General features: G+C 47.1%; 1 protein-coding gene across 1 annotated transcript; it reads right to left on the bottom strand.

Moving 5' to 3' along the window:
- Positions 1-2,974: 2,974 nt before the first annotated feature.
- On the bottom strand, positions 2,975-24,324 carry NPFFR1 (neuropeptide FF receptor 1). Its single transcript, XM_036928590.2, has 4 exons — positions 24,013-24,324; positions 11,578-11,923; positions 6,730-6,829; positions 2,975-4,413 (listed from the first exon to the last, which is right to left on the bottom strand). Exons 1-4 carry the CDS (start codon positions 24,322-24,324, stop codon positions 3,537-3,539), a joined length of 1,635 nt encoding a protein of 544 aa, XP_036784485.2. The 3' UTR covers positions 2,975-3,536.
- Between the last annotated feature and the right edge of the window lie 455 nt (positions 24,325-24,779).

A 24,779-nucleotide genomic window follows, 5' to 3' on the forward strand; every position in this document is an offset into this window, starting at 1 on the left:
TCAAGGCTCACACAAGCACTATTTTCAGGAACTACTTTCAATATCTTAAAACTCCACACGTTTCACAACAGTCAAAACAAGAAGCAACCGAAATGTCCACCAACAGATGAATGGATAAACAAAATATGGCATGTAATAGAATATTATCCAGTCTTAAAAAGGAAAGGAATTCAGACATCTATTACACCACGGATCTTGAAGACATTATACTAAATGAAATTAGCCAATCACGACAGGACAAATACTGTATGATTCCACTTGTATGAGGTACTCAGAGTAGTTAAATTCATTGAGCCAGAAAGTAGAATGGTGGTTAACAGGGCTGGGAAGAATAGGGAGTCATTGTTTATGGATAGAGTTGCACTTTTGGGATGTTAAAACATTTCTGGAAATCAACAGTGGGGTTAGTTACACAACAATGTGAATCCACTTAATGCCACTGAACTGTACACTTAAAAATTGTAACAATGGTAAATGTTATGTTGTGTGTATTTTACCAAATACATACAAAATAAACATTCCGCTGGTACCCACTCCATTGTGAAATCATCAAGTCACGCCTGTTACTATTCAGAGAAAAATCTCTAAATGAGCAGGCATAGCCTTTGATTGTTTTTTTAAATAAATAAAAAAATAGCGGCAAAATATATGAATTATAACTTAGTGTAGTTTTTTTGGGAGGTCCAATATTTCAAAGCATGGCATCTTTTGGGAGAAATAAAACAAAGGTGCCTTGGTGGAAGGGTTGGCTTAGGTGAGCGCCCTGGTCTCCCACCACTGTAAATGCTGCAAATTTGTGGTTGGGGAGGCCATGCGAATGGAGAAAGGTTCCCCAGAGGAGAGCCAGACAGTGTCTCCAGACAGATCCCACGCAGCCACAGGGACAAGCATTTGCATTTGAGATGGCCCTTTCTCCCGCCAATTTGTACATCCTGGAGGCAAGAGTTCTTCACAATAAACAGCTGGGAAGTCTCCAGCCTATGTGACACGTAACACTAACACAGCACTAGCAATGGGGCCCATCCATGCACTAGCTAATGAAGAGCAAGATGGCATACCCTCTCCTGAGACCCTTATCCATTCCCCCCAGACATCTGGATTGGTGTGGTCATGACGGGTCTTGGCAGCTTACTCAACACATGGGTTAAGGATGTTGTACACAGAACAACTCAGGCAGGATATTGTAAGAGTAAACACAACAGACTCTGATTTCTGGATTCTGATTCCATTAGTGTTCTGGTTTACTGAGGCAGAAAGCCTCTGGGAATTTCCAGCTCTCCTCCCATTATACTAAATCTATCTTACTTGAAAGACAGATTGCCCCATGGGAAGAAATGATCTGAAGACAAATTCTAATCCAAACCCTGCCACTCTGTGGCCTGTAACCTGGCCCCTTTGAGTATCAGTTACTTTCTGAAGTGGCAACATCTCCTTCAACCCCATTTATATGGACCAAGGGAAACTGAGGACATGCTTGGAGAACATACTATACAACTGCTTAGAAATTTTCTTCTGCCCCTACAGCCAAGATTTAGAGAAGAGTAAATAGGGTTAAGTCATTGTTAGTGGATTAAGGAAACAATGGAGCCTCAGAGTTACATTCTCTGCCCTGACCCCTGGAAATGTTTCTTTTCTATTCACTAAAATTCTAGCAGCATTATGTTTTCTATAGAGATTAGGGGGAAACATCACTGCAGATGCAAAACACTTCACTGCAGATCACAGGGTCTGTGCAGGCATCACCATTCCCTCCCGCCCTGGAGAGAAGCTTTTTGTTTCCTCAAGGTGATGCAGGTGTGTTGGGTGAGAGCCAGAGAAAACAAGGGGCCTCCTGGTCCCCACCCCTCTTTAGGTACATGAGTTACCTGTGCCCAGGAGTTTAGTGTTAGTCCTCCAGGAGGCCCCAAGGGCACCCCAGCTGTGGTTGGCCTATGCCACCCCCTCCCTGTGAGGGAACAGGGAGAAGAAGCCTTGGAGAAGGCTTTGTACTTGCAGCTCCAGTGGGGAGATGTGTTTCCAAAGGCTGAAGTGGGTACTGGCTTTCCTTTCCTTCTGTCCATGAGTAAATAAACCAATGCCTCCACATGGCCTTGCAGCTGTCTGCAGAATTGTCAGTTCCTGCTTGGGCATGGGTGCCGGTGCTGGGCTCTGTGAGGGGAGAAGGGAAGACAGAGCTCCCTTCTCCCTTCTCTGGGCTCAGCCCCCGAGGGCAAGACCCAGAATGCCTGCAGCTGACCCAGGCTCCCAGCACCCCTCCCACAGCTGCCGTACTGGATGTCCCATTGCAGAAGAGAATGGCCCTGGATATCCAAACAAGACAAACCCACCCAGAGCTGGCAGCACACCATGTCCTCTCAGGAGAGGGGAAATGGGAGAGGCTTCAGTAACACAAGAAGGACTCCAGGGCACGGACACAAAGCATCAAATGGACAGGCCAGATCTGCATTTTGCTTCTTCCCAGCTGCTTAATTAGAATTTATGAGATAAGTAAAAAAATGGAGAGACCAGTCCAACCCCACATAACTAAGTCCTGACAAAATGTCTGTGACTTGGACCACTGGCTCTGTAAGGCTCCAGTACATCTTGTGTTTCATATCTACCTGGTGTTTTAACAAGTTTCATAGCCACTGTGTCCTAGGTTTAGAGACCACTTGGTCAGATAATCAATGGACTGAGAAAAACAACTTGAGACATGTGCATAAGGGAAATTTGGTGTTCTGCTGCCTTTTGCTCATTATAATACTAAATTTCCCATCCCTGGGTGGAGATTTTATATGCTAATACTACATGAGATGACCATTGCAACATACATGTATGTATGTAGTCCAATTGCACATGTGCTAATTGAAACCAACCCTACTCATGCTAGATGACCTAATAACTATTGAATGAACATTTTTGCTCCCCATAATAGGAGCTACCCTGATTCTTCCCAGACTTCTCAAAAGAGAGTCAGCCCACCTTGGCTATCAGGGTGTTTCTATTTCCTCACATCTCTAATAAAGTAACTGCTTGCTCTCATACTCCTAAGTCTCCGGTGTTAAATACTTTTAACACATGAATACAAGAAGCAAGGATTCTGCTCTAGTGTCTGCGGCTAACACATATTTCACTGTGCTCCCCCTTAATGGCCCCTTCTGGAGACAGCTGGAGATGGTGAACTCAGTTCAGGCACTGGAGTCAGGCTCCTGTGAGACTTCCAGCTGAGAGACTGGGCTAGACACACCTCCTCTCTGGGCCTGTTTCACATCTGTAGACAGGGATAAGAATACCTTTCCCAGAGTGTCGTGAAAATTCAGTGAGAAGATGTTCATGGAGTCTACCTCAAAGAAGGCTTTCAGGGAAAGTTAGCTCCTTTCCTGGGAGAAGGAAGGTAACAACAGCAAAGATACCAGGAGCCACGGCCCCACAGCCGTATATTTGAGAGGGAGGCACATGGCACCCTCTGATAATGCCACACCAGGCTGCTGTCATGGCCAGGTATCACATGTCCAGGCCGGGCCCTCAGGTTCAAGGGCCTGCCCACCCTGTTCCATTCAGATATCCCAGGCTGGTATGGTGAGGGGCAGATGGGAGCAGCCGGGATCCTCCTGGGCCAAGCCATGGTGGGCCACCCGGCCATTGCGCAGGGAGAGGCGAGCAGGCCTAGGGGCTCCACTGCTCGGCCCCGACTCGGAGGGCAGGCCCAAGTCGCTGGGCTGCACCTCCACGAAGACCCGCGTGCACAGGAGCTGGCCAGGCCGCTGTGAGTAGGGCTCCTTGTGGCTTCCCCACTGCGGTGGGCAGAGCTGGGCGCGGAAGGCGGCCTGGAAGCCGCGGCGGAAGTTCTCATTGAAGTAGCCGTAGATGATGGGGTTGGCACTGCTGTTGAAGAAGGCCAGCCAGTGGGCGAAGGGGAAGGCGTAGACCGTGACCTGGTGCAGCTGCGGCTCGCTCAGCTGGCCGTAGTCGATGAGCAGCAGCAGTGCCCAGAGCGGCAGCCAGGACAGCGAGAAGAACAGCGCCACCATGGCCAGCATGTGGACAGCCCTGGCCTTGCGCCGGGCCCCGCGCCCGCCCTCCACCGCCGCCTCCTCGCCAGCCCGCGCCGGGCCTGAGACCTTGAAGAGCTTGTGGGCGATGCGGGCGTACATGCCCACGATGAGCGTGAGCGGCACCACGTAGATGTGCGCGAAGAGCACGGTGGTGTAGACCTTGCGCATGCCCTTCTCGGGCCAGGCCTCCCAGCACGAGTAGAGTGGGTAGGAGCGGTTGCGGGCGTCCACCATGAAGTGGTGCTCCTGGCGCGTGACGGTCAGCGTGATGGCCGAGGGGCACATGATGAGCAGGGCCAGGGCCCAGATGACCGCGATGGTGACCAGCGCCTTCCGCAGGGTCAGCTTCTCGCGGAAAGGGTGCACGATGCAGCGGAACCTGTGGTGAGGGAGGAAGGAGAACCCAGTTCTCTCAGAGGAGAGCTAATCCTGGTTGAGGGCTGGTGGGGTGTGGACACCTTAGGCACCGCCAAAGGACAAGCATTAATTAGGTTAGTTTGCAAGCAAACTGGCTTCTCCTTCCGTGAGGGAGTCAGCCCCTCAAGGGGTAGCCAAGGAACAAAGGCAAAAACAGGGTTTTTGAGGGGAGCGAGGGGAGGAGGGACCTGCAGGCAGCGTGGGAACAATGAATACTGTTTGTGCACTTTGGGAAGTAAACTCATTCCCTGGCAGCCAGCATAGTGATCAGTCTGCACACTCTGTCCTTGAGTAGGCTGATTAGGTATATCAAAGAAAATAATTTTTAGCTGCTTATAGATCTCTCTGGAAAATCTTGGGAGTTCAGGTGTGGCATCTACTTGACAGGCTGTCTCTCATTTTTACCCAGCGTCCCTGGAAGTGTGTCTGGTATTACCACAGGTCTGTACCATTTCCTCAGTAGAACATCTCAGCAGTGATTATTACTACACTCTTATTACAGGTGCAGAAACTGAGGGTCAGAGCTGTTAATAATTGGCTCAAGGTCACACAGCTAGCATGTCAAAGGGACCAGCCTTACTTCTCTCTGCCATATAAACCATCAGCTGTAAAGACTTGGTATTCATCAGAATCTTCTGAAGCATTTAAAAATTTAAATACCTGTGCCCAGTTCTCCTGGCCACAGATGCTAGTCTAATTAGTCCAGAAATATCACATTTAGGGGCTGAATCTCTACTAGAACACAGGCTTAGAGCTGACTCCCAGTCAAGAACTCTTTCCACTTCACCAAACTATGTCCTGCTCTCCCACCTACTCACTCTTTTCCCTGCCTGACAGCACCTTCTACCTCTCCCACAGCCTGTCTCAAGCCTTGTGGCCTCAACCTATATGACTTTGGTCTAAGGATTTCATAACATCACATACTTAAGAAATTGCCAGGAAACAAATACTTCTTAAAGCATAGTACTGGCTGTAAGTGCAACAGCAGCTAATGGATGGAAGAGAATCCTGGGGCAGACCAGGAAGGCTTCCTGAAGGAGGCAGGAACTTGAAGAATATTGCAAACACTGCTGGGAGAGGTTCCACACTCATGTATCATTAACAATGATAACAAAATGAAGATCAGTGAAGGAGAGGGACTTCCCCCATTCACCCAGCTAGTTAATGGCCTTGCAGAGACACAAACCCAGTTCTGTCCCTCCAGCTGCCTACTTCACTGGGTCACAAAAAAACTGGGGATAATGAGGGCAGAGGTGGAGAGAGAATGAGGGTGTTAGATTCTAGAAAGGGTGGAGCTAAGAACTGCCCAGGTTTGGAAGAGGTCAAAGAAGAGGGTGTGGGTGTACAGAAGAAATAAAATAATGTTCACAGCTGACATTTGGACTCGGCCAGGTAATGCACATCAGCTTTTACAAGCAGAAGCTCACTTTAACCTCCTTGACACCCTCCTGTAAATGGTAGGGTATTTGCCATGTTACAGTTGATAAAACTGAGGCTTAGAGTAGTTAAGAGGCTTAGAGCAGTTCAGTGACTTATGCAAGGTCATACAGGGAGTAGAGGGTGCTTGGTTTGAAGATTGAAGACAATGACTAAACCACCTCCAGCTTACCAGCCTGCCTCCGTGCCTGGGGAGAGGCCTCCATGGTGAACCCTTAGTGAAAGGGCCGATGGAGGGGGAGCGGCAGGAGGAACCCCCACTGCAGCTGGGCCAGTTTTATCGTTTCCAAAGCCTCCCTGGCCCCCAACTACATTCCATTAGCAGTCCCAAGTGTATCAGAGAATTTGATGGAATCTGAGGCTGAAGATTAGAAGTAGCGAGAGATGGGGTGGAGTGCCAGTAGGGCCTGGACTGCCAGAGACCAGCAAGGAGGTGGTGGAGGCAGAGTGAGGGAGCAGAGAAACCCTTCCTCCCCAGCCGTCCCGAGGCCCACCCTCAAGTTGGCTCCCCTGGCTCAGACTCATGGATGGCAGGATTTCTGCTGCCCATGAAACAAGGAATGCCCTCTAGCTCCTCATAAGACCCAGGAGTCTCCTTGGGAGATTAAACCTCCGTGAGAGCTGCCTCCAGACCTCCCAGAGGGAGGTGGTGGTGTCCTCTGCAGGTCCTCCAAGTCTAAAGGATCGCCAGTCCCACAGTCCTTCCTTTATGGCTCAGGATTCAGCCTCACCAACTGCACAGCAGCCCCAGCCTTCCAACCAGGCCAACAGTGGAGACAGGGGCTCTTCCTAGTGCCAGGCCCCAGTCAGTCCAGGATAACCCAACCTGGAATCCACTCACCTTTCCACAGCAATGGCCACCAGTGTAAAAACGGAAGCTGATACAGACATGCCCTGCACCAAGCCGCTCGTCTTACATGTGATGTTGTCAAAGGGCCACCCTGCAATGACAGAGGCCACCACAGAGTGAGAGATGTTCAACCACAAAGAACCAGAGAGCTTGGGCCATCTGAGTTAGTCCCCTCTATGGCTTGGATCTTTCCTGCATGTGCCATAAGGTAGTCAGCCCGCCTCTGCTTACACACTTCCAGGAATGAGAAACTGACCAGCTCATACCACTGTAGACAGTTCTGACTATTAGAGAGACAATCCTTATATGCACCAGTGATTTATCTCCATGAGCTTTAGATCCATCCAGCCCTGCCTGGCTTTCCACTCCCATTACCCTGGTTCTATATCAGTGGTTTTCAATCCTGTTTGCTCACGAGAATCACCTGAGAGCTTTGTAAAGAACCAGTGTGCAAGCTCATGCCAGACTGACTGCAATCCGATTTTCTGCACATGGGACCCAGACATCATATTTCTCCTACCCAGGGGATCTGAGTGGCAGCCAAAGATGAGAACATCTAGAACAGATCACTCCTGACTCCCAGGTTGAGGGAGGTATAATATTCAGCAATTCCTCTCCCAAGCTCATATCACAAAGGCATTCCCCTGCAGTCCCTCAGATGTTTACTAAAATGTTTTTTGTAGTGATGGAGAGATAGAGGCAATGGTGTGCTGGCAAACAGGCTCTAAAAAAAAAGCTCTGGTTTGTACCATTTGCCAAGTCCTTAAGTATAAATCTCTCTACATGGCAAAGTTTGAACTACCAACATGGTGTCACAGAGCACAGACAAGCTGGCCCTAGCACACCACTGGCTAGAGGCCACCTGGGTGTCCATCCCTGGGAGGCCAGAGGGTAAAATGTGGTAGATGTGCACCATGGAGTACCCAGCAGCAGTTAGGAGCAACAGGTGAGATGTAGAAATGGCATGTGGATAGAAGGCTTAGTGAAAAAAGTGAGCAATAGGATGAGCAATAGGATGAGATCTATAACACAAAATCATTCTCTTAAATTAACAATATATCCACAAGGAAAACCAGGAAAACCCTGGCACAGAAAAACTACCCTGGCACACAAAAAAAGGGGACCAGCTCCTACCAGACATTGCAACACATTATAAGACATCTATAATTAAAACACTGTGGCACTGGTTCAGGAACAAACAAGCAGAACAGTAGAATAGAATAGAAAGACCAGAAATAGATTCAAGTACAGTAGAAATTTAGTACATGCTAGAGATGGAATCTGAAATGGCTGTGGCAACGACTGACATTTTAGTAAATAGTGCTGGGCCAACTGGGTCGCCATTTGGAAAAAGATAAAATTAGCATCTATATCTCATACCATACACAGGAATAAGCTACAAGTGGATTAGGGATATAAATGTGAAAGACTGTACAAGTACTAGAAAAAACAAAAACAAAAAAACTGGGTGAATTCTTCTTTAATCTATGTGTAAGTAAAGGCTTTCTACTTATGTTTCAAAATCCAGAGGTGAGAAAAGACTGAAAAATTTGACTATATAACAATGGTTTAATGGCATAGCAGAAATTTATATAGACAAAGTCAAAAGACAATTGACAAACTTGGAGAAAATGTTTGCAACATATACCACAAAGTATTATTACTCTTAATATATAAAGAACCCTTAAGAATTGAGGAACAAGGGACCAAAAGTCTTATAGAGAAATGTGAAAAAAATATAAGCAATGCACTGAAAAGGTTTAAAAATCCACCTGAAACATATGAAAAAGTGTTCACGCCTCAGTCACAATTAGAAAAATGCAAACGCCTACAGCAAGACTGGAGATATAGGAGCTCTCAGACATTGCTGGTGGGAATGCAAACTGACACCCCCCCTCTGGAGGGGAACTAGGCAACGCCTAAATTGTGCACTTACCTTTTGATCTGGCCACATTGCTCTGGTAATCTACTTGGAATATACACCTCCATGATACAAAATACATACGCACAAGGTTATTCATTGTAGCATTGTTACAACTGCAAAATGTCTAAATTCCCATATAAAGGAATCTAATTTCTAAAACAAATTAGATTTAAAATTAAATTCTAAAAACAATCTAAATTCCCATATAAAGGAATGGTAGAATAAACTATAGCTACACAATGGGGTGCTATACAGCTGTAAAGAAAGAATAAGGAACACCACTATGAACCGATCTGAAGTGATTCCCAGGATGCATTATAAGCTCAAAAAGCAGTGCAAAGAGTGCTATAATATATTACCCTTCATGTAAAAAAGAAGGGGATATAGGAAAACATCCACTTATCTGCTCATCTGCACAAAGGAAATACAGGAAGGTACTTAAAAAAATAATGAGATTGGCTACCTATACAGGGAGGCTGTAGAATGAGGTGGAAACAAAGGAGGGATGAGGTAGTAGTGATGACAGGGGAGTGACGCTTCTCTGAGAATATCTTATTATAAGGCTCTGACTCTAACTCTCCATCACTACAAAAAACATATCAGTGAACACCCTAAGGGACTGTGGGGGAATATCTTATCCTTAGGCACTGCAGGGAATATTTTTGGGATATGAGGCCTGGGAGAGGAATTGCTGAATATTACACCTCTCCCAATCTGGGAGTCAGGAATGATCTGTCCTAGATGTTCTCAACTTTGACTGTCACTTCAATCAAAACAAAACAAAACCCCTCCAGATTCAAAATGCTACATACTGTGTGATTCCATTAATACAACATTCTTGCAAAGGCGAAATGTTTTCTGTCCCTACACATCAACGGTGTAAGGGGGTGGAGGATGGGACTAACTGCAAAGGAACGAGGGGGAGGTTTGGGGATGACGAAGTTTTTCTATATCTTGACTGAGGTGGTAGCTATATGACATTACATGTTGGTCAAAACTTGTGGAGCTGTACATAAAAAAGGGTAGGGCAAAAGTATGTTAAGTTGTAACTTAACAAAAATACTTAAATGTAAAACACGCACACATTCACAATGCACACTTTGTAAAATGCACACAAACAAAAAGACACATGTAATGGAATGTTTGCCTATGGGTAGGGAAAGGGCTTTGGAGTCGGGTAGGAGTATAGAAGGGAACGAATAAATATAAAATAAATGAGGGGCTTCACTACAGAGTAAAGTTACATAGTGCCATGAATAGTGGATGTAGTTCAACCCTCTGCACCTGTGTTCCAAAAGAAAGTAGTAAGAACAAAGAAAAGCTGTATGAAGTTTTATTTAATTGCAGAAGATTCCAATAGAGACAACCTAAACACCCATCAAAAAGAGACTGGTTAAATAAATTATAGTACATCTACACGATGGAATTCTAAGCAGTTGTAAAAGGAATTTTAAAAATATCTTTTGTTTATCAATATACTCCATGTAAAATTTAGTGAATCCTATTTACAACATACAAGCTTTATTTTTAAGCAGAAAAAAAAGTAACGGTGCAGAACGCACTGTTTGGAAAGTTTGCATTTCCTTAATTTGCTTGTACTTATGTAAAATATTTTTGGAAAGAGACACAAGAAATTGGAAACCTTGGTTTCCTTCCAGGAGAAGAGTTGGGAGGACAGAGGACAGAGGTGAAGGGATATTTTTCACTGGATAACTTTTGGTAGCTTTTAACTACTGAACCATGTGAATGTGTTATCTATTCAAATGAGTTTTTTAATTTAGGTATGTGAAAACAACCAGTGATCTCACTATACCATGTGTGTGTCCCTGTATGTGTGTGCACCACTGCACATGTGTGCATGTATGCATATGTGTGTGTCTAGGTATGCTGGGAAGGGGAAAGATAAGCACTTCATGTTCAGCAGCCCTGAAAGAACCTAGGATTCAGCAGTGAGTCAAGGTCCCATCAGCAGAGCTGTATAGCTGGGGGGCAAGCTACCTGCCCCAGTTCCACTTCCTGGATCCTAAAACCTATAGAAACAAATGCTGTGATTCCCCTGCCCCTAGTCTGGTAAGTCAGTCCCAGTGGGGCTGTCCAGGCTCTGGATCCCCATCTCCTGTGAGCTCTGAGCTCACGCCTTCAGGCTCAGACCTCCAGGGGTCTCCACAGCTCTGGAAGCGGGTCCTTCCCCATTCAGCCTCAGGGTCTACGGAGCCTTATTCTGAAACAAGAAAGGCGAATCACATGGGAAAGAGTAGGTGAAAGTGGAATCCTTCTGATATCTGCAGGATGAACAGGCAGGAATTTAGAGTTCAGGTGGTCTGGTTCTGCTTGAATCCCTTCCACCAAATTCCTACTAAAGCTGGTTATTCCCTACTTAGACACTCCCAGTAACAGGGAGCTAACCACCTGTCGGACAGAGTTCTTTTTTGTTGGAGAACAGTTCAAATAAGTGGATTTTTTGGTCCGTATCCAGAGGAAAACTGCCTCCCTACCCCTTCTTTCCCCTGGTTTTCATTCTGCCCATGAGAGCTACCTAGGAGAGGAAGACTGAATGGTGCAGTGGTTAGAAATATGGGTGTGAGAATATGGGACTAACGTATAGCTGTGCAACGACAGACCCATCCCTTAATCACTCTGAGCATCAGTTTCCTCATCCATAAAATGGGGATGACACTAACACATACTTCATCAGATTGTTGTAAGGATTAGTCAAGATAATGCAGGAAGAGTAAGTCACACAATGCCTCGAACAAAGCAAATGATTAATTCATTGTATCTATTATTGCTAGTCTAATTCCTCAGATACAAGACCATGTGGGAGTTTGAGACAATAGCATCTCAGCCAGGAGGCCACGCCAGCAATGATTTCAGGGGTGGAGGGAACTCCCACTGCCTCCATTGCCTACACTCACCCGTGATGAGGTTGTCCACAAGGGTGGTGGGCATGCAGAAGATGCCCACCAGTAGGTCACTGACAGCCAGGTTGAGGAGAAACATGTTGGTGACGGTGCGCATGTGCCGGTTCTTGAGCACAACAAAGCAGACCAGGGCATTGCCCACCATGCAGAGGAGGAAGATGAGCATGTAGGCCACAATGAACATGGTTGCCACTGGCAAGGAGTGCTGGTAGTAGGAGGAGAAGGTGAGGTTTGCAGCCACAGTGGCCTTGGCAGTACTCCCATTCGGGCTTGGGGGCCAGCTGCTGTTGGGAGGCTGGGCGGGCTCCCCTAGGAGCAAAGGAGCATATGGGTCAGGATCCTAGGCAAAGAAGAGATAACTGACATCTCACCTCTGGTGAGACCCTCCTGTTTTCCAAACCCTGGCCATGCCTTAGTTTCCAGATCATGTGCTCAACTCCAATTGCAACTGGGTACACTGATCCAAAACTTTCAACCCACAGCCACTCAAACCCTGATCTCATCTCCTGCCTCATCTTGTCTACAACTAATTTCCCAATGTCAGCCATTTTCCATTTGCACATATACCCTCCCCCCACCTCATCTAGGCTCCACCCTTCTCAGCCCTGTTCTCGGCCTCAGAGGTTGACCTCTAAGGACAACATCGGTCAGGTTCTCTTGCCCACAGTTTCTGACTGGATTCAGCCCATGGGAGGCAATGAAGGAGGTGAAGGACTGGAGAGGAGAGAGGTCAGGGTGTTCATCTCCTGGCTGCCCCCCTGCCTGGGGCCCTTGGGGCTGTCCTTATGGGCACAGCTCCTGTTGAGTGACTCTTCTTCCATGACTCTAGCTCTTGGGGGGCCAGAGTAACACCACTCCCTCACCATGCACCAACAGCTTCCTGTGCTTGCCAGGCCCTGCAGGCTTCCCCATCCCTTGCTGGTTCTCTTACCCTCCCCTACTTCCTGTGAAGTCTCTCTATTATTCTCTCTTCAGTCAAACCCTTCCTGAGTGTACCACCTCTTTTCTTCTGGCTTCTATACCATCAAAATCTTTGATGGCCCTCCTCATTTCTTCCATAGATCTTTTGTTAAGAAAAGCAAGAAGGCAATAAAGAAAGGCAGAATGAAAGAGAACTCTGAACCAGAGCTAAGGATCAAAGGCACAGTTCATCAGAAGACTGTCCAAAGCCAAGGCCACCATCCATCCTTCACCTCCTCCCATCCTGGTATCTGCTTCATTTGCAGAGCATTTAACAAAGCGTTTTCATATCTACTATCTTATCTAACCCTCCCAGCTAACCATGAGGTAAACAGGTTAGGTATCAATCCCATTTGAAATGAGAGAACTGGGATCCAAGGGGCCCCGTGACTTGCTCAGGTAGCACAGAAGTACGCAGCAGAGTTGGCCCTGCTCTGTAGGTACCAGGCTGCGCGGTGTTTCTCCAACCGCCTCTTGGAGGGAGCCACTCAGTGTCCAACCACAGCTCTTCTGGGAAGTCATTAGATGTGGTGACTCATGATGTTGTCTTGAAAACTCTCCTCCTGCCCTCCTCTGGGATGGAACGTGGTCTGTTCAGGGGATGAAGAGTCTTTGGGGAGCTTTCTTCATATCCACAGCTCACCACTGGCCTGCAGGCTCACTGGAGGCGTATAGCCTGGAGCCTAGGGAAACCCAGGGGGGATCAAGGGCCAATGAGCTGGCACAATCAGGGCCTCCGGGACCAGCAGGTAAAGCAGGACCCCTAGTGGAGGGCCTACTGGGGAAGATGGAGATGCTGGAAGCTTCAGGTGTACAGTGAGAGGAGGAGAGGATACCCCCTGCTTAGGTGCTCCGGCATCACCAGTTGTACCCAAACATCTTTATTTTAATATGGAAAATATCAAACATATACAAGAGAGAATGTTACAGTGAACACATACAAGAGTTAATAATTTAATGAACCATTACCAGAGAGAGGAGTACACAGAACCACTACATACATTTTTCACCTTTAACAGTTATCAACTCAAGGCTAATCTTGTTTCACCTACACTCCTACTTCTCTTTGGATTATTTTGAAGTGAACATCACATCACTCGCTTTTATCCATAAATATTTCAGTTTGTATCTCTGTGGGTAAAATTGTAGTATTTCCAGAATATCTCACCTGGCTTTAGTGCATCTGCATATCAACAGGCGTTCCTCAGGGGTGGAGAGCCCTAGTTCATCTTCCTGTCAATGAGTAATTACCTGGGCCACCTAGGGCTTATCTGAACCTGAGAGGTTAGGGGGAGGTCTTGCTTGCTTCTGCTGGAGCAGGAAAGAGATGGCCCTAGACTGCAGTTTATAAGCAATGAACGGATTTTAAACTTTATTTCTCCCTTTGACTGATTTCTGTTTTAGAGGTATTTTTCCCCGGGATTTCTTCTTCCCAGAGTTGCAATCTCTAAAAAACAGGACAAAAAAAAAATAACCACAGTACATTATCACATCTAAGAAAATTAACAATAATATCTTACTATTATCAATTATTCAGCATTCAAAATTCCCTGATGGTCATTATATATATATATATATTTAAAAGATGGTTTGTTTGAATGAGGATCCAAACAAGATCTGCTTCTGTTATCTACCATCATGTGGCAAACCACCCCAAAATGTAGAATGTGGCCCTTCTGTGGGTCTCTCAGAATCACTCATACACATGTGGTCATATGATGGCTTCGCTGAGGCTGGAAAGCCCAACCTCCCTCACACGGCTGGTGGTTAGTGCTGGCTAGAGGTTGGGATGTCCACATGGCCTCTCATCTTCCAAGAGGCTAGACTGGCATCTTCACAGCTTGGTAGTCTCAGGGTTCCAAGAGCAAGAGAAGAAGCTACAGGCTTCTTAAGATGGAGGCTCCAGCATTTTCACATCATCATTTCTGTCACATTCTGTCAGCCAAAGCAAGTCACAAAGTCAGCCTGATTCAAACCAGAAGAGAAAGAGTGTCCACCTCTAGATAGGAAGAGTGCCAATATCAATACAAAAGGGGTGTGGACACAGGGAATATGGTGCAATAAGGTCCATTATTATTAAATCTACCACCATCACCACACTGCATTTGGTTGGTGTGACTCTTAAGGCACTCTAAGTTCTCCTTCTGTCTCCCTCCCTCCCTTCAACTTATTTGTCATATAAATGCCTGGGTCATTTGTTTGTAGAATTTTTTGCAGAGTGGATTTTGCTGATTGCTCCATTGTGATGTCATTTTACATGATCTGCTCTCTGTCCCGTATACTTTCTGTAACTGACAGATCTAGAGGCTTGATCAGATTATGTCTGGTTTCTTCTAATGCTGAGATTTCCCAAGGGTCCCAGGTAATGTCAGCCTGATCCCTCCATTGTACAATCCAGACTCTGCTATTGCCTCCAAAACACTCCATGGTCTGATTCCCACTGTTGTCTTCCTGGCCTCACCCCCGGTACTCCCTCCTTTGCCCATTACACTCTGTGATGGCTCCTACACACTCTTGCTTTTTCCAACCCCAAGGACTTTATTCCTTTCTATATTTCTGTCTCTTCCACATCTTTAGCTCTCATATCAAATGTCATTTTCTCAGAGAAGCCTGACCTAATCCCTCTATTTAAAGAAGGTGCCCAGTATTACTTCTCATGGCATCCTCTTTATTTTCTTCAATCTGTCAATAATTTGTTTTTCAGGTTTATTGTTTTTATCCACCCTTGAAAGTTAGCCAGTAGAGAGCCAGAGTCTGCAGTGCCTCTTTGGCAGCCATATCCCCAGCATTTTATCAGTGCCTGCCCATAGGAAATGGTTCAACAAATGGTTGTTGAATGAATAAACATTTGTATGAAGGGAAAAAGAAAGGAAAGGTGGATCCTGACACCTTCCCTCTGGCCCTGGGCTTTAAGTGACCCAAGGCTCATTCTCTAGCGTATCAGAATGTCCTGCTCAAAGCCAGCATTGCTGTTATTCACAGGTTCCTCCAGAAAGAATGCCCATCATAAAGTCTGCTGGGGACCTTGCCAGGCAGTTAATTCCCAAAATCAACTCTGAATCAGTCTCCAAGACTTAGAAAAATCTGGACAGGTAGAGAAAATTGCCAAGACCTGCCTGGCTTAGATGCCAGCCTGTTTTGCCCTACTGTCCTTCACTTGGCCTCAGAGACCTGCTTAGTGAGCTCCTATTCCAAAGTCTATCCCTGGGAAGTGCTGGGAGCAACCCTACCCATCTCTAGACCCTCGGCTGAGCCTGGGCATCAGTCTTTACATGTAGCCCAGTTTTAAGCCTTGCAGAAAGATCCTTTCTTGAGGAGGAAAAACTTCCTATCCCTGGCAACTTCCCTAGGCTGGGATGAGATAGGTTGGAGGAAGGCAGGCCTCCCACCCAACCTGGACTCCATGCCAGCAGCTGGAAACCTCATTAACACCCTGGACTTGTCCTTTCTGGGATCTGCTTCATGGTCTTGTGGATACACTACAGCCTGTGAACATTTTATCCACTGAGCCCAATTAAGCCATCCCCCTACTGCTTCCCGGAGGTCTCAGGATATAGTAATGGTGGCCTCTAGGACATTCTGATACGCTAGAGAATGAGCCCTGGGTCACTTAAAGCCCAGGGCCAGAAGGAAGAGGGAGGCACACAGTGTGCTGTCTGACCGTCACCACCAGCATCACTTGGAACTTGTTATAACTGCAAATTGTCTGGCCTCACCCCTGACCCAGGAAACCAGAAATCCAGCTATCTCTGTTTTAATGTGTCTTCTAGGTGAGTCCAATGCATGGTCCAGTCTGAGAACCACAAAATAAAGGACTTGGACCCTAAACCCTGGAGACAGTGGATACACAGAGACTGGGAAGTCCCAGCCCTCCTTCCTGCCTCCTTCCTGGTGACTTGAGGCAATCGACTGAATGTTTATGTCCCCTCAAAGTTTATATGTTGAAGCTTAATCTCAGTGTAATGTTATATGGAGGTAGCACCTTTAATTAAGTCATAATGGCGAGATCTCATGAATGAAATCAGTACCTTTATAAAAGAGACCCCCGTGACTCCCTCATCCCTTTCACCATGTGAGGACACACCAAAATGATGGCAGTAGGAACCAGGAAGAGGGCTCTCACCAAGCACCAAATCTGTGCCTTGATCTTGGACTTCCCAGCCTCCAGGGCTGTAAGAAATTCCTGCTGTTTATAAGCCCCCCAGTCTATGGTGTGTGGGTATAGCAGCCCAAATGGACTAAAACACCTCCTCGCCTCTGTGGGAACTCAGCATTCTCATCTTTAAAATGGAAACACACTATTCCTGGCTTTGACCTAAGGTTCTGGAAACCAGAGTCCTCACTGGTAAAAAGGGAGCTAAGTTCACATATATTGAAAAGAGTTGTGTTGAGGAGTCAGTGAGATGATGTGTTCAAAGAACTTGCAGCAATGCTGGGCACAGGGCAATCAAGATGATGAGGTAGAGAAAATTGTCACAAAGTCAGTAGCAGCAGTGTTGACAGTATTAAACTACACAATGGATGTGAGGATATTTTTCCAATACTTTTGGTCTGGCCCTCCCTGCAAAGCCTGAAAGATATGTATGAGCGAAAACAATGCCCAAATGAATGCCCTGAGCATAGAAATCAGTCTGGGTATTTCCCTGAGTAGTTCACAGCCTTCCCTCTAATAACGTCATCGTTGTCGCCATCTGCTGGTCTGCCCCGGGACCACGTGGGAGCTCAGCCCCATACTGGAGGGAGATCTTGGTCACGGTTCAACACCCACTTCCTGAGAGCCTCCTGAGTTCACACTGCCTGGGCTGGGAGGCGCTGGGGGCCAGCTGAAGAACGGGGCACACAGCAGCGCAAATGGCTAATGAACAGCGCAAAATGTTCAAGTTCATTCGTAATCAGAAAAATGTACTTTTAAAAGAATATCAGGGCAATCTTTTCATCAATCAGATTGTCAGAGATGAAAAGTGCTCAGTGAGGGCCAGAGTGTGGTTGTGTAATGCAGGGGTGGGGAGTTGGGGGGTGGAGGGGAATGGGTGCACAGATCAGCTCAGCCTTTGAAACTGGGGCACATCAGCTCCAGCATTCAGTCATTGCATTCCTAGGGATTTACCCTAGGGAACAGAACAAGAGCTAATGATGGGGAAAATACTGACTGTGGGTTGTATTGGATACAAAATAGTATGCACATGCATTAAAAAGCTGTATTCCATACGAAAGGGTGTGTGTGTGTGTGTGTGTGTGTGTGTGTGTGTGTGTATGTGTGTGTGTGCAGGAATGACTCAAAAAACAAAAACAGGGAGTGTCAAGTGATTTTTATTTTCCTTTTCACAAATTTGCATTTTGACATTTCTAATCAAAAGAAAGCTCTGATAAATGTGATTTAAAACTGACTATATCATGGTTTGGAACTCCGACTCATATCAAAATCATCTGGCTTTTATCAATGCAGACACCCCCACCCCCAGATCAGAATCCCTGGGGGCGGGGTCCAGGCACTGGTATTTTTCTTAAAAGCTCCCCTGGTGATTTCCAAATATAGCTGGATCTGAGAATCACTGAATTATATAGTTCTGCCCTCAGAGTGATTACAGTCAAATTTAGTGGTGCTTAACATTTTGGAGGTCATCAAAGTCCTACAGACTCTGATTTTTGAATTCATTTCACAGATGCTTTCCTAGGGCTCTGTCCTGATATACCAAGAAATGGTCCCTGTCTGGATGGAACTTACAGTCTTTGAAAGCTTTGGATCCTCTCTCAAAAAGTGCACTCAAAGTTTTACACACACTTTCAGGGGAGTGATGGGCATTTGGGGTTGTGGCCCATCTTGGATCCAATACCCCTTCTAGCACTGATTTTTCCCCTGGGGATAAGCCCTCCCTGCATGCAGCTTTCAAGGGACTGTCAATCAGGGGTCTGCACTCACCCCTGGCCCAAAGATGGCCTGTCAGACTTTTTCTGCTTGGATTTGACTCTGGGTCCTAGTAACACAGCTTTTCCTTCCACTGGACGACCTACCCATACTCTTCCAATAAATTCCCACTGTCAGTTAAGTTAGCCAGAGACAGTTTCTGTTGCTTATAGCCCAGTGTCTTGATTAGTAATGAGGTAGGGCAAACATGAGACAAATATTATGATTAATTTTTCCTGCCTATCATGAAAAACGCTGAGATATAAATAGTATAATAGAACAGGAGGAACTCCATCTTAAGGCTAATATTCCATTTTAAAAACCAGGGAGTTAGGAGGTAAGATTCCTAACGTATATTATGGTAATCAGCCAATAACCTATCCCATCTTAAGATAGGGCAAGCAGTCCTAAATGATATGTCCATACTGCTTGAGGGGAAGAACAGGTTCAAGAAATTTTTTTGTTAAGTTTACCTTACAGAATTCTAGAGGACAGACTATAGATGGTGATGTAATGTCTCTCACTGGAAATAGACCTCATGAGACCACATGTGAAGCCCACAATATGCCCCCCCTTTGCGCCATTCTTGAAAGCCTTAAAAGACAGAATCCTAAGCCCCTAAGTGTGCCTACTCTCTGAGGTTGCTCGCACTCCCCTTTGAGTGTGTACATTTTCCCTTAAATAAAGACTTCTCACGCTCAACTTATTGTGTTTTGTCTCTGTGCTCTTCCATTGATAAGCCTCTTTGTTACTTTGCTATTTCATTCTATTTTCTAGACTTAAGCCCAAGTCTTCATTCTCTCTGTTCTACTTCAGACAAGTACTGTACGGCTACTGAGATCTCTGATTTGGGTTTGCCTGGGCGACCTGGACGAGACTGCAGCTGTACGATCATGCTCTTTAGTAGCCTCCCCAGAATCTCCTTTCTTTGCCTTTGGGAAGTTCAGAACATAATCTCACTCCATCCAGCGCCCTGCAGCTCCCCCAAACCCTGGGGTGGTAAGGGCTTGGTTCCCATGGACCAGGTGACCCTGGCTTTAGGAGTTTGCCCTGTGCCGAGCAGGAATTCAATGAGCTTCCCTTTCGTCCCTCTGTTCTTCATTGCTCTCTACTGCCTGCACGCCTGCTGACATTCACTTCTATTCTTTCTTTAATGAATTCCTTCCTTACCTACACTTGTCCAACGTGGCCAAGAATTCTTTTTCAATCAGGGTCAAGAATCCTCCCTGTTCAGATTGAGGTTTCACGCAGTGCACAGGGAGAGGCCTCCCCAGCTGCAGCTGCCCAGCAACAATACAAAGGGATTAACGCCAATCATTCTTGGACCTCCTGGGGGTCTGCAGAGTCCAGAGTTCAGGTAGGGGTGGATAGGGACAGAGCCCCAAGATTCCAGCTCCCCAGATCAAATATTTGCCCTCCCTATGCTGCCTCTAACAGGCCATGCACTCTTCCACAGAGACTGCTGAAGGAGATGGTAAAGGACACAAACCTAGAAGCCAGAAAACAGAGGTTGAGTTAGCCCGGGGGTGGTCACTCCAGAACTTGCATATAAGAGGGACTTGCAGGGGCAATTTAGTTTGAAGGAGAAGCTTGAGAACTTGTCTTAAAGCTGCTTTCACACAGTTTTTACAGAGAGGTGTGTTTAGTTTGGGGAGGCTTGGGGACTGATGATGGGGAGCCTAATCCCCCACACCACTCCTTGGTATTCCTATGTGAACTAGGGAACAGAACCTTTCCTGAGGAAGTTGGCACACAGTGGCCAGAGGTAGAGCCAGGGCTCAACTGACAAATAGTGGAAGCGAACTCCTAACTCCTTTGGGATCCATTCTTCCTCACCCAATACTTCCTAACCAGGCATCACCACCTGGAGTCTCAGAGTCCCTGTTTCGAACTATTCCTGTTCTCTCTCTCCCTATTCCTAGCAGGATCTTTTTTCAGGAAAGAGCCTTATAAACCTGTTCATATGGATGAAAAATGACTCATAACAGGTTCAAGTGCAGTGCACCTTTCGAGTGTCTGAATTTCAAAGGGAGTCACATTAAGTCAGAAAAAGCAAAGCTCTAATGGCGCAATTTCAGTTATTAATGAGAGAGTAGCAAAAAGTTTTTGAGAAGGAGAAACCGAACTTAATTTTTTTGTATTTTCATCTTAAGTAGATCTGGTAGAAATTAGCTGTGCTGTCAGTTCTACTCTGTGCCTCAGTCTCCTCATATGTAAAATCAGTGTTGAATAGCTGCTTACCCAGGCTTCTGCTGGCTCTAATAACCTGGAGTCTTTGCAATAAAACAGGCCACACAATGATTGGAGCAGAAATTACTGCCTCAACTCACTGCCAGAAGCAGGACAGACTGCCTTCAGAAAGACCATGGCCCCAGTGAGATCCTTGACTTGCACCTATCTGGGCTCTGCCTTCTCAGGAGCAGCTGAGACAGGAAAGCGCAGACAAAACTAGAAGGACAAAGCTAGATAGCTGGACTCCACAGAGGCTGCAGGCCCAAGTGTCCCCAGAATCGGGATCGTTTGTGCAGAAAGAGCCAGCAGACCTGCAAGGCAGCGTCAAGCCTGGGCAGGCTGCACCTCCTAAGGTCAATCTTTATAATCTGTTACATGGGGGTGATACTGTCTCCTTGCCCACCTCCCAGACTGGATGAGCAGCTCCAAAGGGATGGAGTGCCTTGCAAAAAAGAACAGGGCATAATGCCTCTGAGAGCATTTCCAGGGGCATGGAAAAGCAGAACTCACCTGGACCTCTAAGATGCTTCTATGTCCTGTGCTGGAGGGAGACCAGCTGGCTTGCTGCTCTCCAGTGACCTCCTTGCCCTGCATGGGCTGCTTCTCCACAGTACGCCCACCTCCAGGCAGTGCAAGCATATAACCTCCCAGCTGATGGGCCTGCCTCAGCCACAGAGCTCCTAGGCCAGGCAGGTAGCTGTGGAGGCTGTCAGGGGCCAAAGGAAGCCACTAGATTGGCGAAAGGCTGGAATTGGGAGTGGGAAGTGGACCTGGATTGCTGTCCTCTGCTGATTTACCACAGAGCATATCCCGGCCAAGGCCCAAGGGGAGGGCCTGACAGGAGGCTTGGCTGCCCACAGGTATTGGAAGAAGGCTTCTGGGTCCTCAGAGACCCCTCCAGGCCATATCTGTGGAAGAATTCTCCCTTCTGCTCCCAGGCAGTTCCCATTGATCAAACTGAATAATGAGAATGAGTGAGGAGACAGCTTCTAGGCCAGCTTTGAATGATAGAAAGTTCATCCTGAGGTTGAGTTGAATGGTCTTACTACCTTGCCCCTCCCTGTCCCAGTTCTGCTCCCTGAGCCATACAGAACAAGCATGAGCCCCTGTTTCCAGGATCATCTCCCTCTTCCCTTTTCCCACCAGAACATCCAGGGTCTCTTCAGCAAGAAGAGTAAACATGACTGAAATGTCAGACCCAGAGATAACCCTCATCGTCAATGCGTTTGTGCTTCTTTCCTGCCACATTCCCTCAGCCCAGATTCCAGCTGGCATGGACAGTTCCTTGCACATTGCCAGTGCCCCACCAAGTGTGCACCCAGGGATCTCTTTGCTTTGCTTCCTCTGAAGCCATGATTAGGAGCAACCCAGAGTGTGGGAGTACAGCAGCCCTCAGCCAAACAACAGTCAGCCCCCAATCTCATGCGGGGCAAATCTCTCGTATTTTCTGCATTTTCCTCAGAGGGACCCCAGAGGAATAGAAACCCCCTGGTGCTCACAGCTGCATCCAGCTCATTCATGGACCATTTCTTGCCTTCTCTCCCTTTCCCATCTCACTCTCTTGACTTCCGCTTCCAGATAAGTAAACTCTTCCTCCCAAATAAATAAATAAACATCACCTCCCAAATAAACTTCCTATACCCAAATCCTTGTCTCCCAGAAGCAGGAGAATCCAAATACGTTAGTGACCGTCTCTTTGCATATATCTTCCATACAAATCCAATAATAAGCCTATGTAATTTTGCATAAAGGGGATCACACTGCATATGTTCTAAAACCTGCTTTTTATTACTCACAGTAGACAGTGAATTTATTTTTCTGCCAGTAAATAAAATCCTAAACACAGTTCTTAATGCCTGCATAGTATGTTGTTGCAGGTGTGCCTCATTTAATTTCCTTTATTGGTGGACATCTAGATGGTTTCCAGTTTTGTGCTATGATGAAAATACTCACGCACATATTTTCACAAGTGTACAGGATGGTATTCTTTGAAGAACTTCTGAGATATATGATTGCTTTATTGTCTCCTAAGTGTTCACTAATCTTGGCAGTTTAAAGTTCTTTTTTTTTTAATCTTTCTTTCCCTTTCAAAAATCAGGACATTTGCCCATCTTCAGTTTTGTAATTTCCTTCATTCTCTGTAATTTCCTCTAGGACAACGATTACATCTACAAATGCCTCCAGGTCCCTGGGATGTCATTTGTCTTCTTCCTATCGCCTCTCTTGGGCTTCATTTTCCTCCTTCTGCTCTTTGTTCCACCATCTGAAGTAAAATTGCCTGTGCTCTGCTTTGACTGCCCTTCCTTGTGCATTAAATTCACACCATACACCCCAGGCCCCCAAGCAGATGCTTTTATGTTATCCTTACTTGGACTTTGAAAGCTCTTTGCTCTGTGCCAATTATCCCCGGCTTCTGTTCACTCAGGCTTTGGTGCTGTGTTAACACTATTTTTATAGATCTCACCAATCTTCCAGATTCATTCTGGGTTATGCATTCCTCATTGCATCTTTTGTGCGTGCACTTTTCAAACCCTAGCTTGCTGGAAAGCCACAAGTGCAGCCACACAAGATGTTCAATAAAGCCGCCTTTTCTTTCTTGCCAGCAGTGTTCCCAGTTGCCTGGAATTTCAGGGTTTTATTACCTTCTGCAGCAGCCTTCTCTTACTGGTATGAATTTGTTCAACACATCTTGCCTTATTTTACACTCACAGCCACCCTGTGAAGCCAGCTAAATGAAAGTTTCTCCATTCAACAGATGGGTAACCAGTAGCACCAAGGGGTTTAGGTACCATCCCAGCCAACCGGTGAGCTGGCCCTCAGTCCTCCAGTTCTCAGCCTAAATATGATTTTCCTTGCTCCCACTGGCTGGGAGGGGGTCTGAAACCCCCTGGGGCCACTCTCCCTGAAAGTCCTGAAGTTAAGGCCTGTAGTTCCCTCTCTCTCACAGAGGAAATCTTGTCTAGGACTCCATCTCCCCCACTTCTCCAGCCCCTTTTAGCAGGCAAAGCCAATGACAATTTCATTAAAGCTAATAGCCAAGCTGTCCTCACTTGGTTTCAAATTATATCTGTCCAGGCACACAGGGACACAAAAGAACCACGTCTGCTTGCTCGCTCTGTCTCTCTCACAGACCACTCTGGGTCTTTCTCTCTCTCTGTGTGTCTCTCTCTGTCTCTGCCTGTCGCACACACAAACACGCTGTCACAGCGTCTGACTCTGGACAGCCCTGGGTGGTCAGACACCCCAGCCGCTTTTCTCTCCACTAGCTCACAACTCCTGAGTCAGTACCCCACCCACCCTCACCCACACCCCTGGTCTCCCAGGTCACTCACCCTCCATGCTGCCCACTCCCGCCGGCTCTGGGACAGTCTTGGTGGAGGGAGGCAGCGGGCCAGTCTCCAGGCGCTGGGTTTGCCCAGCCCGCGGCCCTGCCTCTGCTCCGCGGGTCTCCGGGAGGCGGACGGGGGTCGTGCACTCGCAGGCGCGAGCCCTCCGCGGGGTCTCGCTCCCCGCCGGGCCTGAAGGCTCCCGCTCAGCGCTACCGCCCGCCCTCCGGGCTCTGCAGCCAGTAGCCAGCTGCCCGCCGCCCAGCGCCTCCAGGGCAGGCGGGCGGGAGGAAGGGGCTCATGCGGCGCCGTCGCCATGGCACCCGGCACACGGGCGCCGACCGCAGCGCCCCCTGCCCGCCGCACCAGGGCGACCCGGACCCACCTCCCTCATGTGACTCTCACCGCAGGGGCTGAACACCCCTCCAGAATAGGGGACACACCCCACTATCCGCTGCAGTCGTAGCAGCGACGTCCAATAACCCTGCACCCCTGTCCGCGAGCCCCAGAACCTGTCATTAACTTAAGCTTGTGGTCAACTTCCTCCCCACTACCTTTTTTATTTGAATGGTTCTGGATCACAAAGTCTCTTTTTTCCTTCTGCCTCCTCTTCTACAGACTTCTTTTTTCCACCACTGGAACTCTGAGGAGTGCCCAAGAATATGTGGCACCATAAAAACACTTAGTTGGTCCAGCCTTTGAGGGGCAGGCAGGGCAGTGCCATGGATAGAAAGACCTGGGGGTGAATTCTTCCTCCCTATGTGGCCCTCTAA

This window comes from Manis pentadactyla, chromosome 8 (genome assembly GCF_030020395.1).
Source record: "Manis pentadactyla isolate mManPen7 chromosome 8, mManPen7.hap1, whole genome shotgun sequence".
Lineage (NCBI taxonomy): Eukaryota > Metazoa > Chordata > Mammalia > Pholidota > Manidae > Manis > Manis pentadactyla.